We start from the raw sequence: 19,409 nt of genomic DNA, 5'->3' as shown, positions 1-19,409 counted from the left end.
GATGGTCTGACAATAAAGTGGGATAACTTTTATGTACTACCTGTTATAGGTGAGAAGCTTATAGGGCATTCAGTTTTCTGGAATGGTGATTCATGAGATGACGAGGCAGAATTTGAACAGGGGTAGAGCTAGAGGGGTGACCAGGGTGGCACTGGCTGACATTAAAGTATGATACCTGTGCCAGGGTGACACTGGCAACCTCTGATTGGCAACCTCTGAATCTGAACACCCCAGCTGGCACCTCAGGTGATTGACAGGGCACTGGAGGAGGATGGAAACATCTTTTCAGACCTGCATGGATCCCCTGTGTCAATAAATAATTTTGAAGTAGTTTGTGAAGTAATTGACATTTGGCTACACATTTCCAGACGGGTTATTTAGTATGTAAGGCTATAAACCAAATGTTAGCATGAAGCTATGCAGCAATGCTAATCTAGTTATTTGCTAGCACAGGGGTGGCCAACGTCGGTCCTCAAGAGCCACAATCCTGCAGGTTTTCCATGCATCCCTGCAACAACACACCTGACTCAAATTAAATGGATCCAACAGCCTATAAGGATTTGCACAATGACTCATTAGTTTGAGTCAGGTGTGTCGGTGCAGCGATGCATGGAAAACCTGCAGGATTGTGGCTCTCGAGGACCGACATTGGCCACCCCTGTGCTAGTACTATATTAGTTTTAAGATAATGTGGGGAAACCATGTCTTGGTGCTGACAAAGCTAGAGCTATATGATCTAGTTTAATTAAAACAGGAGGCTAGCAAGACTGCTAATTGATAATAAAGATGCATTACTTAATTTTTGCCATGATTTTCCTCTGTGACTAGCCCCATAACAACAGCTAATTCAGCATCCATCTCTTAGCTCTTTTTTGTTTCCTCTCTTCCTCAGATAATGTCTTCTAACATTTCTTTGCTAAATCAGTAAATCAGTAATGTTGCACATTCAAAACAGCCAGTTTTTTGCATCTGCTTGCATGTGCAAAGCGAAACTCAGCTGCAACTTCACACAGTGTCCCAGATGAAAAAGTTGCATAGTTTAGTTTCTCATCCATAAGACGCTGCTGGACAGCTTTAGAAATGCACATAATAGATGTCACTATGCCATCAACCGAGTCTGGAATGCAGAGTTTTAAGGTCGAAAAGTTACGGCGTGGATCTTTCAAGCTCAAAAAATGTATAAATATATAGCTTGTAACAAGTCTTATGTTGTCTAGGAAGATAAAAAGAGAAAAATGATAAAAAGGTAGATATTTCTAATTTTCTGTAAAGAAGACTAAAACAATACAAGTAGAAACAGACCCCATTCGTAATGTCAGCAGCCCCAACATCTCCCAACGTGGTGCTAACCATGCAAGTCAGTGAGGTCAGACACAAGGATCCAGTCTACCACCACCAGAACTACTGCGGGGAGGACCCATTGATCCCCCTTACATTACATCGAATGTCACTTATTGCTCCCTAAAACAACCAAAAAGTCAAAAGTTTTTGTTTTTTTCTTTCTGTGGACCTTTTGCAAATATTTTCACTTGTGATCCAGACTATTACTTTAACCCTTTTAAGGTCCGACCCATGTAAAATGGTAAGAAAAGTCCAATTTTTTTAAATATGAGGTCTTTACTTGGTCCTTTTTTTTTTAGATATTTACCATTTATTACTTCTGATGTGTCAAAATTATTATAGTGTAATCTTATTCTTCCTGTTATTTATTAGCGGGATAGAAGATAAGTATCAGATTGTGTTCAACAGGATTTTGAGCAAAGTTTTTTACCATAAATTGATGCAAAATATCTCAAACTGTAAATATCAAATAAGTCACGTTGGGCTCTGTAGGGTTAAAGGTTTTATTTCTCATGTCTCTCTAATGTGATATCACAGCTGTGTATGTGAGTGTGTGTTAGAGAGAGGAACATAATTATTTCCTTTCTTGGATATGCCCCCTCCGATTAAGTCTTGTCCACTCTCTAACTACCCCATGTATTAAAGACTAGCTTTGCTACTGAGTGGGATTAGAGCAAAGAGAGTCTTGAAGGCTGTGAGTAACTGGGAGTTGATGCGTAGGCTTCATGTACTGCTTTTCACTCACAATTTCTGGCTGTCTGACTAATTATAAAAATTTTGTGAATGAGGGTAGTTTTATTTGGAATTTGATTATTAATATACAAGTACTTAATTGTTTTCACAACAACATGCTGAATGTTGAATGTGCACGAGTTATTTAATCTCCAGCCACACTATCTGGGTGTGTTAGTCTGGCTTTCAGAGCTTTGATTTCAGCTGAACTAACACAACTACATGCTTTTGAAAAGCCCGGTTTTGGTCCAACTAACAAAAGTTTATTTCTACTATTATGAAAACGTGCCGACTTATTTTACACTTCCTAAGCCAACACCAAATAATACAACGTAGAAAAGTGGTGCTTAACATTTCTGTTAGACCAGTCTGTTTTTGGAAAACCATAATTCACAATTATCAGTGGACATATAGTGGCATAAACTTATGCACAAATATAAATATAAATATAGAAAAATATAATGGATTTTTTAAAACTATTCACATTCATCCTCACAAACTGCACTGCAAACAGCATCTGCACCTGTACTGCTAGTTCCCCTTCCTGCCTGTAGATGGCGCAGTTTAGACTAGAGCTGCAGCTCCATGACCAAATCCTTTCCTCTTTCAAGTCTTCAGCTCTCCAAGACAATATAAATTGCAGGTCATGGTTGAGAATATTTTGCATCACTGATAACCCGAGGGACTTTTTTTAATGGTGATAGCTAAGCCTTGCCACCAGATGGGAGTACTGAGCTGATTTATTCAATATAAAGATTTAACTATAAAAACTCATACCAAGGTCATCGATTGTAGGACAATTTATACTGACTGTCAGTCTTTACATTTTTAAACCAATGTTCTTATTTCAGCCTCTAGTGCCATCCTTTTTAAATTATACACGCACACAAACACACAGACAAATAAAAGTATGGCTCGTGGCGGTCACCCTGACAACCACTTTCCTTGACAACTACCCCCTGACAACCACATTCCTCCACACCGCTGTCCTTTAATGTACGCCTGCACACACTTTTGCTCACCTGTCGAGATCCTAAAAATCTCCCATGACAGTGACAGTGACACAGACTTTGATCAGTCTCACATTTAAATGGATCTGGGGCATGTTTGACATCATGTTTTGCAGCTCATAGGTGAAGGCAGGATACCAAGCAGCCAACACACAGATATACTTGAAGTGCACTCTTCTAGCTCTATAACAGCTGAGATAGTGAACTGGGAGTACTCTACCAGCACAAATACACTGGGTGCGGTTCTGTTGGGGTTGCATTAGGAGGCAGTGTGTCTTTCTGAACACATTATTGCAGATCATTTTACACTGTGATTGGAATATTGAGCTACATCCTTTAGACATATCTTTCCTTTCTCTTTATCTCATGCAGATGCACTTTAGCACCCATTTGGTAAGCAATTATATTTCATAATTGGAAATTCCCAGTAAGTCCTCCTGCTTAAATCTATCCCTTCTCTGGACTGTAAATTCTTTACCCAGCAACCTTCTTCTTCACCACCCAACCCCCTCCAAAAAAGGGAAAAAAACAGTAAATCTGCTTTTTATTGAAGGCTTTTTTCATCCTCTAGCACTTCTCTGCACATCAGAAGAGTAGGGCAAGGAGGAGAGAGAGGAAACATGAACAGCATGGCCACTGTGATGAGTGTGTGGTTTCATTTACTTGCTCTTTATCATTATTCTCCCTCCCCTTTCTTCCATTTTGCTTCTCGGTTTCATATGATGTTAGCAGAACGCTCTATGCTGATGGTGTTTATATCATCTCTCTCCCTCCATAAGTCTCTCTATGACCTCGATCTGGATGACTATCGATCCACAAGCTCTAAGATTAGTATGACAGACATATAGTAATGCCAAAGGTCACAGCATCATCAGTGTGGGACTTACCCTGCCAAATCTTACTAGTATTCAGGGAAAAAAGATGACAGAAAAACCCAAATGTGTTGGGTCTTTTCCAGAACTCCCAATCATCTCTCTTTCTGTAACACACACATCTGGCTCTGCATCTCTGTTTCCTTCCAGCATAGCTGGAATATTCTCATCGCAACACCTGCTTTGATCTGTGCAACTGGTTAACTTGCACAGATTCTGCTGCCTCCAGTCCACATCTGAACCAGTGATTCCGTGGGCGCACCCATACGAGTGTTTTTGGAAGATGAAAGAGCGGCGCCTGTCATGATCAGTTAAATAATTAAACATGGCACCGATGCCTTGAGTTGGCAGTCTTTTTTTTTGTGTTCTGGCATTTATCCCTTATTTTCCTTCCTCATTCTTAAGCTCGACCAAGACACACTCTCTCTTCTTCCTATTTTTTCTCCATCATCAGGTTGTGTTGACAGGATCTTTCAGCTGTACTTTTAATGGTTTATAATAAAGACAAGTCATTACTGCTCCCTATAGGAGAACGTTAGAGGAGGTGCCACTCAGCATAAGAAAATGCTGATTTATTTTATCTATATGACGGAGCTAAGTGTGTGTTTGTGTGTGAGAAAGCTCAGCTGTATGAGTGCTCGGTTTGGGAGCACAGTGATCACAGAGGCAGGGAGTGGGAGGGGCACATTGCACACACACAATCACATACATACATTCATACACACTTGAGCTTGTCAGTGTTGGATGTTGCCGATCCTTCAGGAGCTGGATGTTCCCGATCGTCAGTGTGTGTGCTGCATATTTTCTTTTTCTTCTTCTTTTTCTCTGGATCTGTATTTATGATGTAAGCTGGACTCGTCGACCCTATAAGAATGGTGTCAGTGTGTCTTTAGCACAGATACTCAATAGCGTGGCATCTGTCAGAGAGGCTGAATCAGCAGGAATGATTTGACCACTGGGATTCAGGAGCCAAAGAAAAGGAGCACAGATGTAATGTCACAAGAAGATAAGATTGTAGACCCACTTTAGAGGGCTTCTGGAACGCCCTAAAATGGGAAACAGCATCCACAAGAAGAAGAAGGTGCAAGCAGAAAAAAACTTGTCTTCCTGTTTGCCTCGGAGCCCGAGCCTGAACCGGGAGAAACCTTCCAACTTCTGGCTGTTGGGACACCCAGACAAGCTGAGAACAGGTAAGATGAAATCAGGATGTCAGGATGCTTTGTTGCAGGTTTTTACTCATTTACAATCTTGTGTTTTGAATCACTTGTTTCTTCAGAAAAGAGTTTTCATTTTGTTTAGTAAAACTGGACCTTAAACATGAGGAGTTTGAGAGAAGAGTTGAAGCTGTGTATGCCAGCATGTGTGTGGTCATGCGAATTATCTCCTACAGTAAGCGCTTTCAGGTGCAGAGTGACAATATTCCCATGCTGACTTTATCTTAGTCAGCTTCAAGGCATCCTGCTTATTGCACAAGTGTGCAGAAGAGGGTTGGATGTGTAGGCAGAAGTCTTGTTTTTGTTCTGGTGGTTTGTTTTTCCTGCTGACTGATGACCAGCAGGGCATTTTTGATTTTAAACAGACTCTGAATCTAACATTTTTGTAGAGCCTTCCCTCCTCATCCCCGTTCCTGTTAATGCCACCATGTGGTCGAGAGTTAAGTGGGTGTGATCTTATCACAGGGAGTGGGAGTTATTTTCGGACCGTGTGTGTTTATGTACCTGTGAGGGGAAAACAGAGCTTGTCCCTCGCTGATCATCAGCTATGTTAACTGTCCCTGAAGCAACAAAAAAACACCTGACAAACTGGTTCAACCCAAATTCCCACTGTCAGACAGATCGTCAGATAAATCTCTGTTCCTGATAAATGTTTTTCTCTCCACTTCTGCTGACGTCACCTTTTCTGAGTAGCTTTCTGTTTCTTGTTTGTCTTCAACAAAGACAGATTGAAACCTTTTATACTGCATTATAATTTTATGACTGTGACTGTAAGATCCGTTATTTTATTTTTTACCACATCACTCTTTAGCTCCTTTAGGTTTAGAGTTGAGGGCTCTCTGGATCCAGGATTGTGATGCTCTCCACGAAGGCACAGCTAGCAGCCAAGTGGTTTTATTTAAACTTAGACCAGTTTGCATACTTATTATCTATCCATAAACCTGTAGGTAAAAATATCACATCCAAAAAAAAAAAAAGCTGAGTCTTAGATCTCTAATCAAACATTAGAATTATAATAAACCTTATTTTGTTTGCTTTATTCACTTCAACTGTAGTCATGTTTTTGCAACAGTTTCCCGAATTTTGTGGTTTCTGGTTAAACTTCTCCTCATTGTTCAGTTGACACTGCGGCTTCGTAGCATCTCGCCATCATGGCTGACCACATTGTGTTTCCCTGTGCACCAGCCATCACTGAAACAGGAACTTCTCCTTTTAAAACGTTATTATTCTAGCATTCATGTGTTTATGTGAACAAGAAAGGCAATGGCTTGTTTTCTCTCAGGGGAGGTCGACGTCTGAGTGGGTGTGTGTGATTGTTACGTCCTGCTGTCCCGTATTCAACACCTCATTCATGGAAAGTTTATTCAGAAACTTTGGGGTGTGAATGCATTCCGACATTCCAGCTGATTTTACTTACGCATGGACACCCATCCAGCCCACACAGGTTTTTCTGAAGAGTGTGGCCCAAAATGAAGCTCGGTTCTTGCCTTTGGGGTGACAGCCAACTGCTTGTTTTTAAAGAGCCAAAATAAACCCAGACTGAGCAACAGGAAAGCTCTGCTTTTTCTGAAAATTGTTGACTTTATTTATATGCCAGTGAACCTTTCGTGAGTGAATTGAAGCTGTGGTGAAAGCCTGAGAGATCGTTTAACTCTTCACTGATGGATGTTTTTTTAAATTAAAATAGGGAAAGTGCACATTCATTTCACTTTTGTATAAATGTGTCAGATTTTAGCCATTGGCTAGTTTCCATCTGTTATCCCTGGGCAGGTTGATGTCTTTTAAAATAATAGTCTCAAAAATACAACATAAAATAATATAATGTACATTTGATCCCTGTTATTGCACATTCACCATTATAAAATGCATGACGCCAGTGAAAAAAATAAGCTAAAACTCTGAAGTGCAAATGATATTCTACTACTCATACAGTTACAGATTACACATGATTACACATCTGACTGGACCTAAGAAAAGTTTTCAGGTTTCTGGTAAATACAGACAGTCTGGAACTTTCTCTGACAGGTGGTACTATTCCATAACAAGCTGCCCCTGAAAAACAGCATACTTTTGCTGAAGGCGTTTCTTCTGAATGTCCCCATACAATCACTTCTGGTCGCTTCTCTTGTACGAGTTGTGTATCTGCCAGTAGTTCCTTCTTTAATGTTTTGACTCAATGGTGGTGGCGAGCTAAAAGTCTACTGCAAACTCCCTGGGGTGTGAATGTTTTTGATCTTCCATGGGAGTGGGGTAAGTTTCCTGTCATGTGTTAGGTTTAAAATTTGAATTTTATGGCCAAATAATTAAAATATAAGGGGTTTAATCTAACTTTCTCACCCCAAACAGAACATTAATAAGAACATAGGATTTATCTGGTGATTTAAACACCATGACAGCAGCTATAGTGGAAGGGAATAACTCTCCATGAATGTACTTTAACTTATCCACAGGTTGTCAGTGATACAAAAGGAGTCAGAATCACACACAGACTGACTATTTTGAACCCATTTGAAGTTGTTGTTGTTTTTTTTTAATAAATGATATGATGCAGCTGCAGGGTCTGCAGATGGTTCATATTACTTTCTCATAACTGTCCAGTCTGCAGGGAGAACCTCAGCTGGCTCTCATCACAGGGTAGTCTATCTGAGTTTGTCTTTGCTGAGATAAGACGTCAAACAAACGTCTAATAACTCAGCATCACTGAAAACCCGAAGTATCTGTGCATATCCTTGAAATCCTATCCCTCCTCCGACTTTTTGCTCCCTCTACACTCCTCTCTGATTTCTCTGCTTTATGCAGCTATCTTCTTGACCTTGCATCTCTGGCCTGTTAATTATCTTCCAGAATATGAAAGGAGGGATATTTGCATGTAGATACAATAAGATTTACACTGACTAACGGCTCACCTTTGACAGTCAGAAATTAAGAACAATAATACGGCTTTGTGGGGGAAAAAAAGGCTTACGAGGTGAGGGAAAGTGAAAATTAATGACATAAATCGGGAGGGAGGATATTGGAGCTGCTGGAGTCCAGAAAATATAATGGGGGGGGATGAGCGAAATGCGTTACATGTATAATTCTGGAACAAAGCTACTAGCAGATTTTACTGCCATTTTCATTACAACAGGCTTGTACGGGGTGTGATATTCCATTTTCTATTATCCTGCTGCGTAAGACTCGTCTAAGCCTTTTGCTTTCTGTAAGCGGGGCTAAGACGCTCACTTCGTGGTCCTCCTTTGAAGATCCCATTTACTGTGCCACTGTCAAAGTCATGGACTCCCTACAGGAAAGCTTAGGCAACACACAGTCAAATAAAAAGGAGATAACTTTTCATCTCTGCTATCTATCCCTCCTACGCCTCGTACTAATATGCTGTTCTGTTGATGTTTCTCTGTGCATCTCACTGCTCTCCTCTGCTTTACTTAGGTCTGTAGACCAGGTGCATCTCTGCTGCATATATAACCTCCTTCCCTGTTATCTTACTTCCATCTCTTCTCTCTTAGAAGCTGTATTCCCTGCCATGAGTGGCAAAAAGAAAGTTTTAGAGTTATTCTTAAACAATATACTGCCCTCTTTCTTCTCTACCTACAACTTTTTATCTCTGCCTCAGACTAAGTCTGAACGTCTCAGTCTAAATAGAGAATGAAGACCTTCGTCTCTCTTCTTCCCTTTCCTGTGATGTTAGTTTTTTCCTCAAGGTCATTACCACAAGTCCTTGCTCTACCAGTTACAGTAGTAGCTACCAGTTTTTCACCTGTAACATTGTGTTCTGACCCGTTGCACCCAGGTGTTTGTCATTACTTTCTTCCTTTATCCGGTCCTCTCCTGCTCTTTAACTGGGGTAAATTCTTCTTTCTCACCATTAAATGCAGGAAATTTTTTAAAGCATGCAATTGTGGTTAGTGGTGCTCTGGCCCTTAAATGTCCCATAAGAATTTTTAGCCACTTGGCATCTCATGGATGTGGAGCGAATGCTGAAATTAAGTAAATTCTTTCTCTTTTTTTTTTTTTTTTTGTGAGAAAAGTAAAAGTAAAGTAAGTTTGGTATGTGCTGACTTGACCTATATTTATCTCATGCTGCCAGTTAAGAAATAAATCCTGTTATTTCAGCCATAACTTAGAGCAGTTTGCTTAATTAAAGCTGCATTAGTCCACAGTTTTTCTTGAATAATGGCTCGGAGGGCTTGTGTCGTGTTAAAGGGACCCTTTAAACACGACACATGTAGTGACAAACCAGATAGTTTTCTGTTAGGTGGGGCGAGAATCTTAACACAAGATGCAGCCAGATGAGGAACAACAAACTAAAAAGAAAAGAAAGAACATTAAACATGCTCAAAAATTGGTAAACAGACACAAAAAATGGAAAGTTTGCAAGTAAAATAAAAGGGAGAGTAGGAATGTGCATGTACAGAAGAAGATGATGACACAATGCAGGTGTGCTGCAATCATTAACTGAGTCTAGGTGTAGCTTAAGGATAGAAAGCAAAGCTTAATAGAAAGCACAAGGAAGTCTAACTCTACCAAAAGAAACAGCAGCTAAAGCTATATAAAAAAAAATAAACAGAGTCAAATATAGAAGAGGAGCTTTACAAATACAGTGAGCACAAATAAAACTACGACTAGCTTAACAAAACCAGAATATCTTAACACAGACTGGAATGGTTTTAACCTTGATTGTGCAGCTCTTATCAGCTTGGCACCCCTTTTAGGACCTTCTGTTATTATTCACCCTGCAAAATCAACTTCTAAATAACCTTTCAAGCTGCAGCAGGCAAATGTTTTCAGTGAAAGTTAAATAGTTACTTCCTCAGCATTCATACAAAGTGAAAAGTGACAAGAGTTACTCTTCATGCGACTACAAATGCAAGGTTTCCTTTTATGTTGCACGATCCCCAAGTGGCCAAAAACAGAAACTAATGCAACTATAATTTTATTCATGTGGGCTGCTTTTGATATTGAAAGTGGAAATGTCAAGAAAAGCAGTGACATTTTTCATTGTTGCATCATTGGATTTTCATTGGAATATCATTTATTTCCTGTGACAGGCCCCAAGCAGACGCTGGTAATAATCATCCTGTAGTTTCAGTACACTGTGATCTCTCTTCCTCCAGAGCAGCATTGTGAATTACTCTGTAATGGGGCTCAGTCCTCTGGCTTCCTGTATTGCCACCTCAATTCAATTAAAACATCAGGCCATACCATTAAACACTGTAAAAACAGTCATTGATCACATCTACATTAGTAATTGGTGACATCTGATGCATTTCATGTTTAAAACTTAACTATGTGTTTTGCCTGCATAAAACTACATTTACTCTGCATCTTTAATTTGAAGCTTCGGGCAATTTAGCACATCAAACATAAGATTAAATGTCACCAAAATGAAGTTTATCAATCAAATAGGCCTTGACTGTTCATCTTTAATAGCTCGTTTATACTTATCATTTGGTGGAGTTAAAAGAAATCTGGTTTTAAGTGGATGTAGTTCTGGAAAGAATTTCAGATGTATGAAATAATCATGTCAAACTAAAGCTCATAAGATAGCAACATTTTGAAATATTTTATAAGCCTTTGTCGATTTGTGACAAACCCCAGTCTTTGTGGATTTGGAGGAATGTTTCATGTTCGCGATGTCAGCTTTAGATATTATTGGTTCTTATTTAAGCTTGTATTGAATTACTTCTTCTGTCTTCTTAAAGTTTGCCCATGAGATGTTACACCGATGAGCTGAGTTTAACTCAGCTCACCAGTTTTACTCTTCAGTAGTCTGTTTATTTCAGTCAAAAAGCTGTAGACTTTTTCAGAAGTTTTGGTTTAGTCCATTTACCCTGAAAAAATTGGGATTTCGCTGAGGAAAAGGAGAGGGAAGAGGTTGTTCCGTGGACATTAATAAAGTCTAGCAGTTTGCAGAATGAGTTGTTGTTCTTGCACCCGCTACACTCATTCCCTGCATATCTCTGTCACACACATGCATATTGTTACACTTACATGGTCAACAAACACTGCTGCTTTCACTCTTTATGTTAAGTTACATGTGTTGTAGTGCGGAAAACAGGCTGAATCTGTTCGAGTCTAATGTGTGTGGTGTGATTCAGATGGCACACAATACCTCAGTCTCATCAGCTGCACATCACCGCTCAGGTGTAAGGTCACCCCCATACCAAGCTTTTTGATATATGTTTCTAGCATATGTCAAATGACACCATCTGTCAATCAGTTATTGCTGGAAAAAGTTTCCACCATCATTTCCAGGAATTTTTAGAATAATTTATTAAGGTAAATGAATTCATGTTAATCTACATGTTTGAATTTTCACCTCACTGCAAAGTTCTGGATAATTCCTTGTCGTTCCACTTGTTTGCTGTTTTGTATGGTGGTGGCAGCTACTTAGGTTGTTGTGGTTCTTCGGCTTCTCAAATTTTTGAGTTTCTATAACTTTTTTCCTGAATTTGTTTCTGTGTGTCCTACATTCAGCTTAGCCGGTTGTCGGCCGTTCTTCCAGACACGTTATGGTCCTCGGTAAATATGCTCAATATATTGTCTTTTCACTTCTCATGGCTCCTCTTTTTGGCTTCATTTTTCAAACTATTAAAATACATAATTAAGTTTTTAGAAGTAAATTAAACATGTTTGCGGGTCATATAGTCAGCTCATATCTAACGGAAGTGCAAGTATGTTCAACCAATCAGGGCTCTTCATCACACAGGCCCGGCTCTAAAGAATCTAGAGAAAATCGGAAAAATCCTACCCCTCTAACAGATATTTTATTCAGGGAAAATGTGGAAATGAGGGAAAGCTTTTTACTCTTGTAATGTTTTTAAAAATGCACAGAGGTTTTTTAAAATCCCGGGTAAATGAAAAAAGTTCCTGTGAATACTTGTTGGTTCAAGTGAAGTAAAAATGCTGCTGAAAACACATTAGACAGCCAAAGTAGAACTGGCAAAATTCTGGTTTTATTAAAAAAATGTTTTATTTGGATTTACGTCCACAAACTAAAACCAACCCATTATGTTTCTTTCATGCGGGGAAATTAGCTAACAGCAGTATGAAGCCATTGCATCTCCAGTGGCATCTTACCACACAGTCATGTTTGTAGATTTTTTTTTAGGAGGAAATTTTCTGAATTCAAATAAAAACATGCAAAAACCCTCCACCTAATCATCAAAGGGCCTAGAGACTTCTAATGTGGTGTCTTTGCTCAAGGCCAAATAACCATACAACAGTGGAGATGCCTCCTTCCCCCCACTGATACACTGACAGAAACAATGCATGAGTCTGTACCTTTGTCAGACGATACACTTTGCTGCAGGACAGATAAAATGGACACAGACATTGTTGAGCAAGTTGTGGGAAAAGTTGGAGACTTGTTTTCTCTCCAGCTGGAAGAAGCTGCAGATGTGAGTGGAAATGCATCACTTGTTACTTCAGATACATTAATACTGACAATATTTATAAACACATCTAATTCTGCAAAAATTTGGGGGAAAAAAACATGTTGACAGACTTTTCCATTGAAACAATTTTAGGGACGAGAAAAGGTTTGCTAGTCCTGGATTATCGACATGAATTATTCCACACAGGGTACGTTGCTAATAAAAAGTTTCAGAAACACGGCTCTTGATTATCCAAATATATGGCAATGAATATTATAAATTATGGTCGGTAAATGTCTTTACAGACAGAACTACTTTTATTCTTCCCACTTCTGAGTCCATTCCTCTGTCTCACAGCAGTTACTGGCTGACTTACATGGCATTTTTTTATTAGAACAGACTGAGGGTCCGTGTACAGAAGAAAACAAGGGAGGGCTGTACCATAAAAAATGTCCATGTCTATTAAATTTACATCCTGTTTCATTTCCAGAGACAGATGAGTGCATTAATTCATTTAAATCTTGTTTTGGTCCAAAGGAAAATCCAATGGAGACACAAGTTCTCATTCAGCAAAGCCACAAACCAGACGGGGACATTTGGACTTTGTGTCTGCAAGTGAAAAAAACATTAAAGAGGTTGGAAGTTTGAATGGCGGCTAAACATGGAGCCTTTTTTTCTGCATCTCAGAGGCTTTATAGTTAATAGTGGAGACTTGAACATCTTCATCTTTTACTTTGGATTAACTCCTGCAGAAGCTGAAGAACCCTGCAAATTTAAGACAAATGGTTTGGATTGATAAGTAAAATTGATCGAATTTCTTGCGAAGTAAATGAACACCTGTTATTTAGTTTTTCAGGACATAAGATGTATAACTCCTCATAATATTTGAGATAAAGCAATATCTTAATCACTTCTTAAGGCTGTAATTTCCATAAAATCTTTTTCAGCTCACATTTAAGCACAAAGATTATTAATCTTCTCAGCTTATTTATTTCAGTTCACAGTACATCTCACAAACATTTTACTTCTCTTTTTTATTTAAGATGTTCAGAAAAATAAAGCTTTTCTGAACATCTAGAGAACAGCTTTCTCTGGATATCTATAAAAAGGACTTTTGCACAACCTTTTCAAAACACTCCTGTTTGCCATCATTTATATTTCTTTTTTTGTTGTTGTTGCAGAAAGACAGAGTGTTGGGAGCTACAGTATGTCTGTATACGTGTGGATACTCATGATGAAAAAGCTAAAATGCAACACACAGATTTTCACTGACTTCTAGGCATGAGGTCTGGATGGTTTTAAAGGAACAGGACCTATAGGATGCAGGCAGCTCAGTTGAGTCTCCTTTGTGTTACCATCATATAAATCAAGGCTATACACTTATTGATCAGTTCATTAGGAATATCTTGCTAGTACTGGGTTGGACCTCATTTTGCCTTCAGACCTGCCTCAGTTCTTCATGACATAGATTAAACAAGGTGTTGGAATCATTCCTTAGACATTTGGGTCCACCACACGCCTGATCCATTGATGCAAGGCAGGATGGGTCCATGCTTTCATATCGTTTACACCAAATTCTGACCTACTATTTTTAACTTGAATTCATCTTGACCATGTCTACGTGCCTAAATGCATTGTGTTGCTGCTACAGTGTGACTGGCTGATCAGCTATTTGTGTTAACAAGTAATTAACCAGGTGACCCTAATAAAGGAACTGATGAGTGTATGTTTTTCTGTTACTTTAAGGTAGACAAAGTGATTTCATCTGGTGGCGCCTTACAGAAAAACAAATGACTGCACCTCCCTAAGGCTTAAGCTGATGTTAGCTCTAACATAAATAAGGTTGTAGAAATAAGAACAAGACCATGTTAAAGTAGTCATTTTTCTGCCTAAAACCCTCTGTATTCCAACCAACCACTCCAGCTGTCAGACTTCGCTGAGAAGAGGATTTCAGGTCCAAAAGAGGACTCAGACTTTGGGGCGTCGAGCTTGTCCAGTCCTGCCTGGAAACAAGTCTTCGAAGAAGCTGAAAGTCTTTCATTAACTCGTCAGTCACACTAAACCTCACACCGTAAGGACTTCATGGCCTTGAATAACCTGCAGCACCTGTTCAATTTTTATTTCCAGCTGTGTGTTTTTGAAAAACATCATGTATCTGAGAGTTTTACAAAACATTTAAGCTGTCGTGTTTTCTGTAGAATACATGTGCATCAAACCATGGAAGGATTTCATTTCTGTTTTCTAAAAGGTTTTTCCTCTCAACAGTTAATTCTTACCAGTTTTGTCATAAGCTGACATCTGCTCTGCGACTGTACTAGACAGTTATTTGCGATGCACTTTATGATTTTACTCATCTGTCTTCTCTCTGGCCGGATTTGTCTGGAGGCTTTGGCTTTGCTAAGTGGCCTCTAATTTCTCAAGGGTCACCCGGGGGACTCCTGCACTCCCTCCCCTACACCACTTGGCAACAAATAGATTTATTATCTTGTTGGAGTCTTTAGATGAATGCACTGAACAGAGGATGAACTGTATCTTCTGTGGGGCATCCGTGTTTGTATCTGTGTACACAGAGCTTTCATTTCGGCTCATAGAAAGCTTTTTATGTTAGAATGACAAGCAGAAAATACAGCTCTCACCCCTCTGGAAATATACCCACAATCCATTTATCAGGTCAAAAAAGAAAGAACCGGAGGGAAAGAGTCAGAGAGGGATAATTAGGAAAAGAGTGACAGTTGCTATTTTTATGCACAGCGGGTGCTAAGTTTGGCTCTGTGTTTGTGTGCCCTCGCAGAGGGTCCTGAGCTGCCATCAGTCACCTCCGCTCAGGTTTAAGTCGGTTTCAGGTCAGGATGAAAGACTGCAGCAAATACAGGATTTATCTCTGGAGAATAGGGATGTGTTAACAAGAATCCGGCTCTGTATGAATCATCAAGGGACGATGATTGTTAAATTAGGTCTTTTCATGCTGAAGGAAGGGATTTCTGAGCAGCAATTAAAATTTTACACTTATATCTGTGCAAGGATCTGCTGTGTAATGTCTCATTTTATGATTTCATGGCGTTTTATGGACTTCTGATAGCCGAGCAGCAGCTGGTTAAAGGTGTCACATGTCACATTTTATATTAAAATGTCCAAAAATAACTAATATATCTTCCTTTACACGTTATAAATGACAAATAATTATTATATTTAATTTTCGGACCTAAGGTTAGAGATAATTTTGATACATAAATGGTTCTTGACAGGTCTAATAGTGAGTTAGCAAATAACATTACACATTCAGATAATAATAAATTTATCATCTTGTTCACAAACACAATTTCTATCTGAGTCAAATCAGTTTTTTGCATCATAATAAGCCTGAAGGAAGCAGATGATGTATGATGACCATTTCCCTCTCTTTGACTCTTATCTCTACATTATTTTTATCCTTTGAGGCCTGTTCCTATTTTTTAGGTCTTAGCTGTAAAATTACATGTCCATTTTAAAATGAATATTTCTGCAACCAAAAAACCTATATAAAGTCATAGTAAAGGGAACACAGATTTGTTAAAATATGTAAATATCAGTATATTTGTTAAGGAGAAAAATAAAGGTGGCACACAGCACAAATGATAAAAGCTTTAGGCTTGCCTAAAAACAAAAAAAGAAACACTTTCAGGGTGAAAATGAATATTTCTTTGGAATGATGCGGCTGTAGCTCTAAACCTCTGTCAGATCATTTTACAGTAAGTGAACATTATCTCTGCAAAGGTTAACTCGGATGAGGTGAAGCAGAACAAAATTAAAGTTTTAGTACAGAAAGTTCAGGTTAGGGGTTTTTTTCATTGGTCATTTTGGCATATTTTCAAATCATCTGGTCTCAAAGTCCCTCTATTTAGGGAATTTAGGTTTAGTTAAACCAGTTAAAGCCAACTGGGTCTTCTATTATTTTGTTGCAGCATTATGTTGTATTTGATTATTTCTGTCATATTTGAATGTTTATACTATAATCACAATAAAATATTATATCATCTGAATGAATTCAATGTTTATTGTTATCACAAATTCTACCACGATACAATTTTGTTATAATTGAATTCAGGAGCCAGTGATCGATATGAGATTATATCGCATGCTGATTTAACTATGCTGCTTCCATTCATATCAAATTACAAAAAGAAAAACAACTAAAATATCTAAATCTAATTTTATTCTTGAGCTTAAAATAAAAACCTTTAAATGAAAACCAAACATTTTTTAAACTACCACATTCTGCATGTTGAGCTTTAAAGTCTTCACATAATGATAAAAGAAACTGAAAGAATATATTTCTATTTGCAGGCATGAAAGCCGGACATAGTGTAAATGTTACTTATATTTAGAGTGTCAGACCAAATTTAAGAACTGGGCTGTAATAACTGAGGTGGAGCCTACTTTATCACACCTTTGGGTGTCAACATGGAACTAAAGTAAGAAAGTTTGATACTTAGATCAAAACGATCCCAAATGTTTTTTCATAAGTGTCTTAAAAGTTATTACTGGATCAATATTTGATCCATATTTTCAGTTTTTATTGATGACATTGGGGCATTGATTGTTGAATCAATGTAGATCAGTAACTCTTTACACCACAACACTATAAGATGTATTTATTTTTAATTCAGTTTATGATGTGGGATTATCGTCCCAGAGTATCTTCACTTATAGCTATTCTGTCTAGCCTCCTCTCTTCTCCTGGACATCTCTTGACATATTTGGCTTTGAGCGATTCCAAGGAAACGAGGATGAAATTAGAGGAATTAAATGGATCTGTTTTGTTTTTTTTGTTCTGCGGTTTGATGGAAAAACTCACAGGGGCACTTTTTCTTTGGTCGGGCTTTAAAAGGTTAAGTTGTTGTTTCAGACTGTGGGTTTTAGACCTGACCTTTGCCTGTTTTGTCTCCACTGCTGACTATAAATAATCTTTCGATTTTAGACTATAACTGGGTCAAAGGCAGGACATTATGCCCAAACACTGAGTGGTAGTTATAAATTATATTTAGATTTGTCATTTTTCTTAGTGACCGGTCTAAAATTGTTTTATACCTGCAACAGCCTGACTGTTATCTAGCATGTTTATTAACAGCTCCCTCATCCGGTTTGGATGGTTAATTGTGAGGAAATATAACATCAAGAATTTAAGCAAATTTCAAACACTCGCAGTGTGTGTTGACTTTCTACATCCTTCTCTCTGTTTCTGTTCAGCTCACTGTCTTCTTCTCTTGTTCCCTCTTTGTCCCACTCCCTCTGGGTCCCACCCAGAGGAATTCAGAAATGCAGGTGCTTCATGTGTAGTGACAGTTACTGTAGGCAGTGATTAATGTCGTCCTCACTGCCCTATACGCTCTTCCTGGTTCCTCTGCCCTTCCTCACCTCCTTCGCCTCGTTTTCTTCTCCTCATCCTCCCTAAGCGTTCTGTGTTACAAACAACTTCTCTCTCCCATCAGATACATACAGTAACAAATAGGTATAACCCCAGAATTCATATTCATTTTGACTGGCCCACCTGAGCAGACGCTACCAGATTATCACAAGTAGATACCTGAACTTTCCTAGATATGTGAACATGGATGGAGGTTAGCTTGCCTCTCTCGCTCTCTCGCTCTCTCTCTGGTTAATACTACACTTCACTTTGTGAGGGAGCTCATAACTCAACTCCACCTCAGCAGCTACTGAATACAAATCAGGGGCACTGCAACGAGTTGAATAATGACACCCGTGTGTGTATGTGCGTTTGGCTGATTGGATGTTTATTGCAGGTCACATTTTAACCCTGTCTTCCTTTACACTGGCGGCTTCAGGATGGAAAAGGCAACTGGGAGAAACTGTAGTAGCATGCATACCCATCTTAAAGCATAAAGCTGTTAATTTTCTATATTCTCATTTGAACAAATCTTTTAAAATAATAAATATGGATTAATCGCATTATCCTTCATTGTGTTTGAAAAATCTTTAATAATGCAATGGTTTTAGTTTTGTTTCTTTTTTTTTGTTTTGTTTTGTTTTGTTTTGTTGATTGTAATTAACCCAACAGGTATAAGCTAACCACACACACCTGGTGATACACACAAACAGGCAGTTTTCAAGCCTAGTCAGGCATGAAGTGGAAACCTTGTCCCTCATCATGGTCGAGCGGTCAGCGTGCTTACCTGACACCGTCGCCTGGGTTACAACAAAGGCAGGATCTTTATCCCTTTTTTGCTCTCGTTCGTTGGCCTCCGTGTGCATGGGATAAGAGGGTGAGTCAAGGATATGAGATGAGCTAATACAGCCGTGTGGTCAAAAATTACATTTTCCAATAAGCATGTGCTTTGTCAGTCCTCTGGGAGTCATATTTTACATCTGGCCTTCTCTCTGTTCAGCATCAGAACAAACTGGTCGTCTACAGTAAAGCATCCTCATCAAATGACCTGCTGCTTTTTCAGTCTCATACTGGCAGAGGGAGCAGCGTCGGAGCTGATTTAGCACTCTCTAGTGGAGCATGAAGTTATATGGGTGTGTGCAAGGAATGATGCAGAGCAGCCTATGTTAAGTGTTGCTGGTCTGAGAGATGAATTACATTAATATCTGATTGAAAAGCACTGAGATAATGGCCTAATTCCACTGTGTCAAATATATTTATACATAGTATTATATCCCAGGTTTCATCTAAGTGTTGAGCAGGTGAGGTCAGTCGCGCTGGGTTGGTGTTAGCAGTGAAGAGTATTATTATTTTGAATATAAAGGGACCTCTCATTCTGAAAAGTATTTTTAACCAATTCTCTTGCTTTAATTACTGAAATTTTCATGGTTTTCATTGTTTGACAGTTTAGACCAGGACTACTCAATTCGGTCCTACGAGGCCTG

At 38.8% G+C, this 19,409-nt stretch overlaps 1 protein-coding gene across 4 annotated transcripts in view; it reads left to right on the top strand.

Moving 5' to 3' along the window:
* kiaa1522 (KIAA1522 ortholog) overlaps positions 1–19,409 on the top strand; it is a 44,042-nt gene that overhangs the window by 10,135 nt on the left and 14,498 nt on the right. The window contains exon 1 of one of the 4 annotated variants that reach the window (XM_042012163.1): positions 4,694–5,145. The exons of the other annotated variants lie outside the window; for them this stretch is intronic. Within the exon in view, the coding sequence (XP_041868097.1) occupies positions 5,007–5,145 (139 nt within the window). The 5' untranslated portion in view covers positions 4,694–5,006. Of the gene's footprint in view, positions 1–4,693; positions 5,146–19,409 lie in introns of those variants that run through there. 4 annotated transcript variants of the gene reach the window in all.

The sequence above is a fragment of the Melanotaenia boesemani genome, chromosome 17 (genome assembly GCF_017639745.1).
Source record: "Melanotaenia boesemani isolate fMelBoe1 chromosome 17, fMelBoe1.pri, whole genome shotgun sequence".
Taxonomy (NCBI): Eukaryota; Metazoa; Chordata; class Actinopteri; order Atheriniformes; family Melanotaeniidae; genus Melanotaenia; species Melanotaenia boesemani.
The sequence above is the reverse complement of the archived record's forward strand: the minus strand, read 5'-3'. Positions and strand labels throughout refer to the sequence as shown.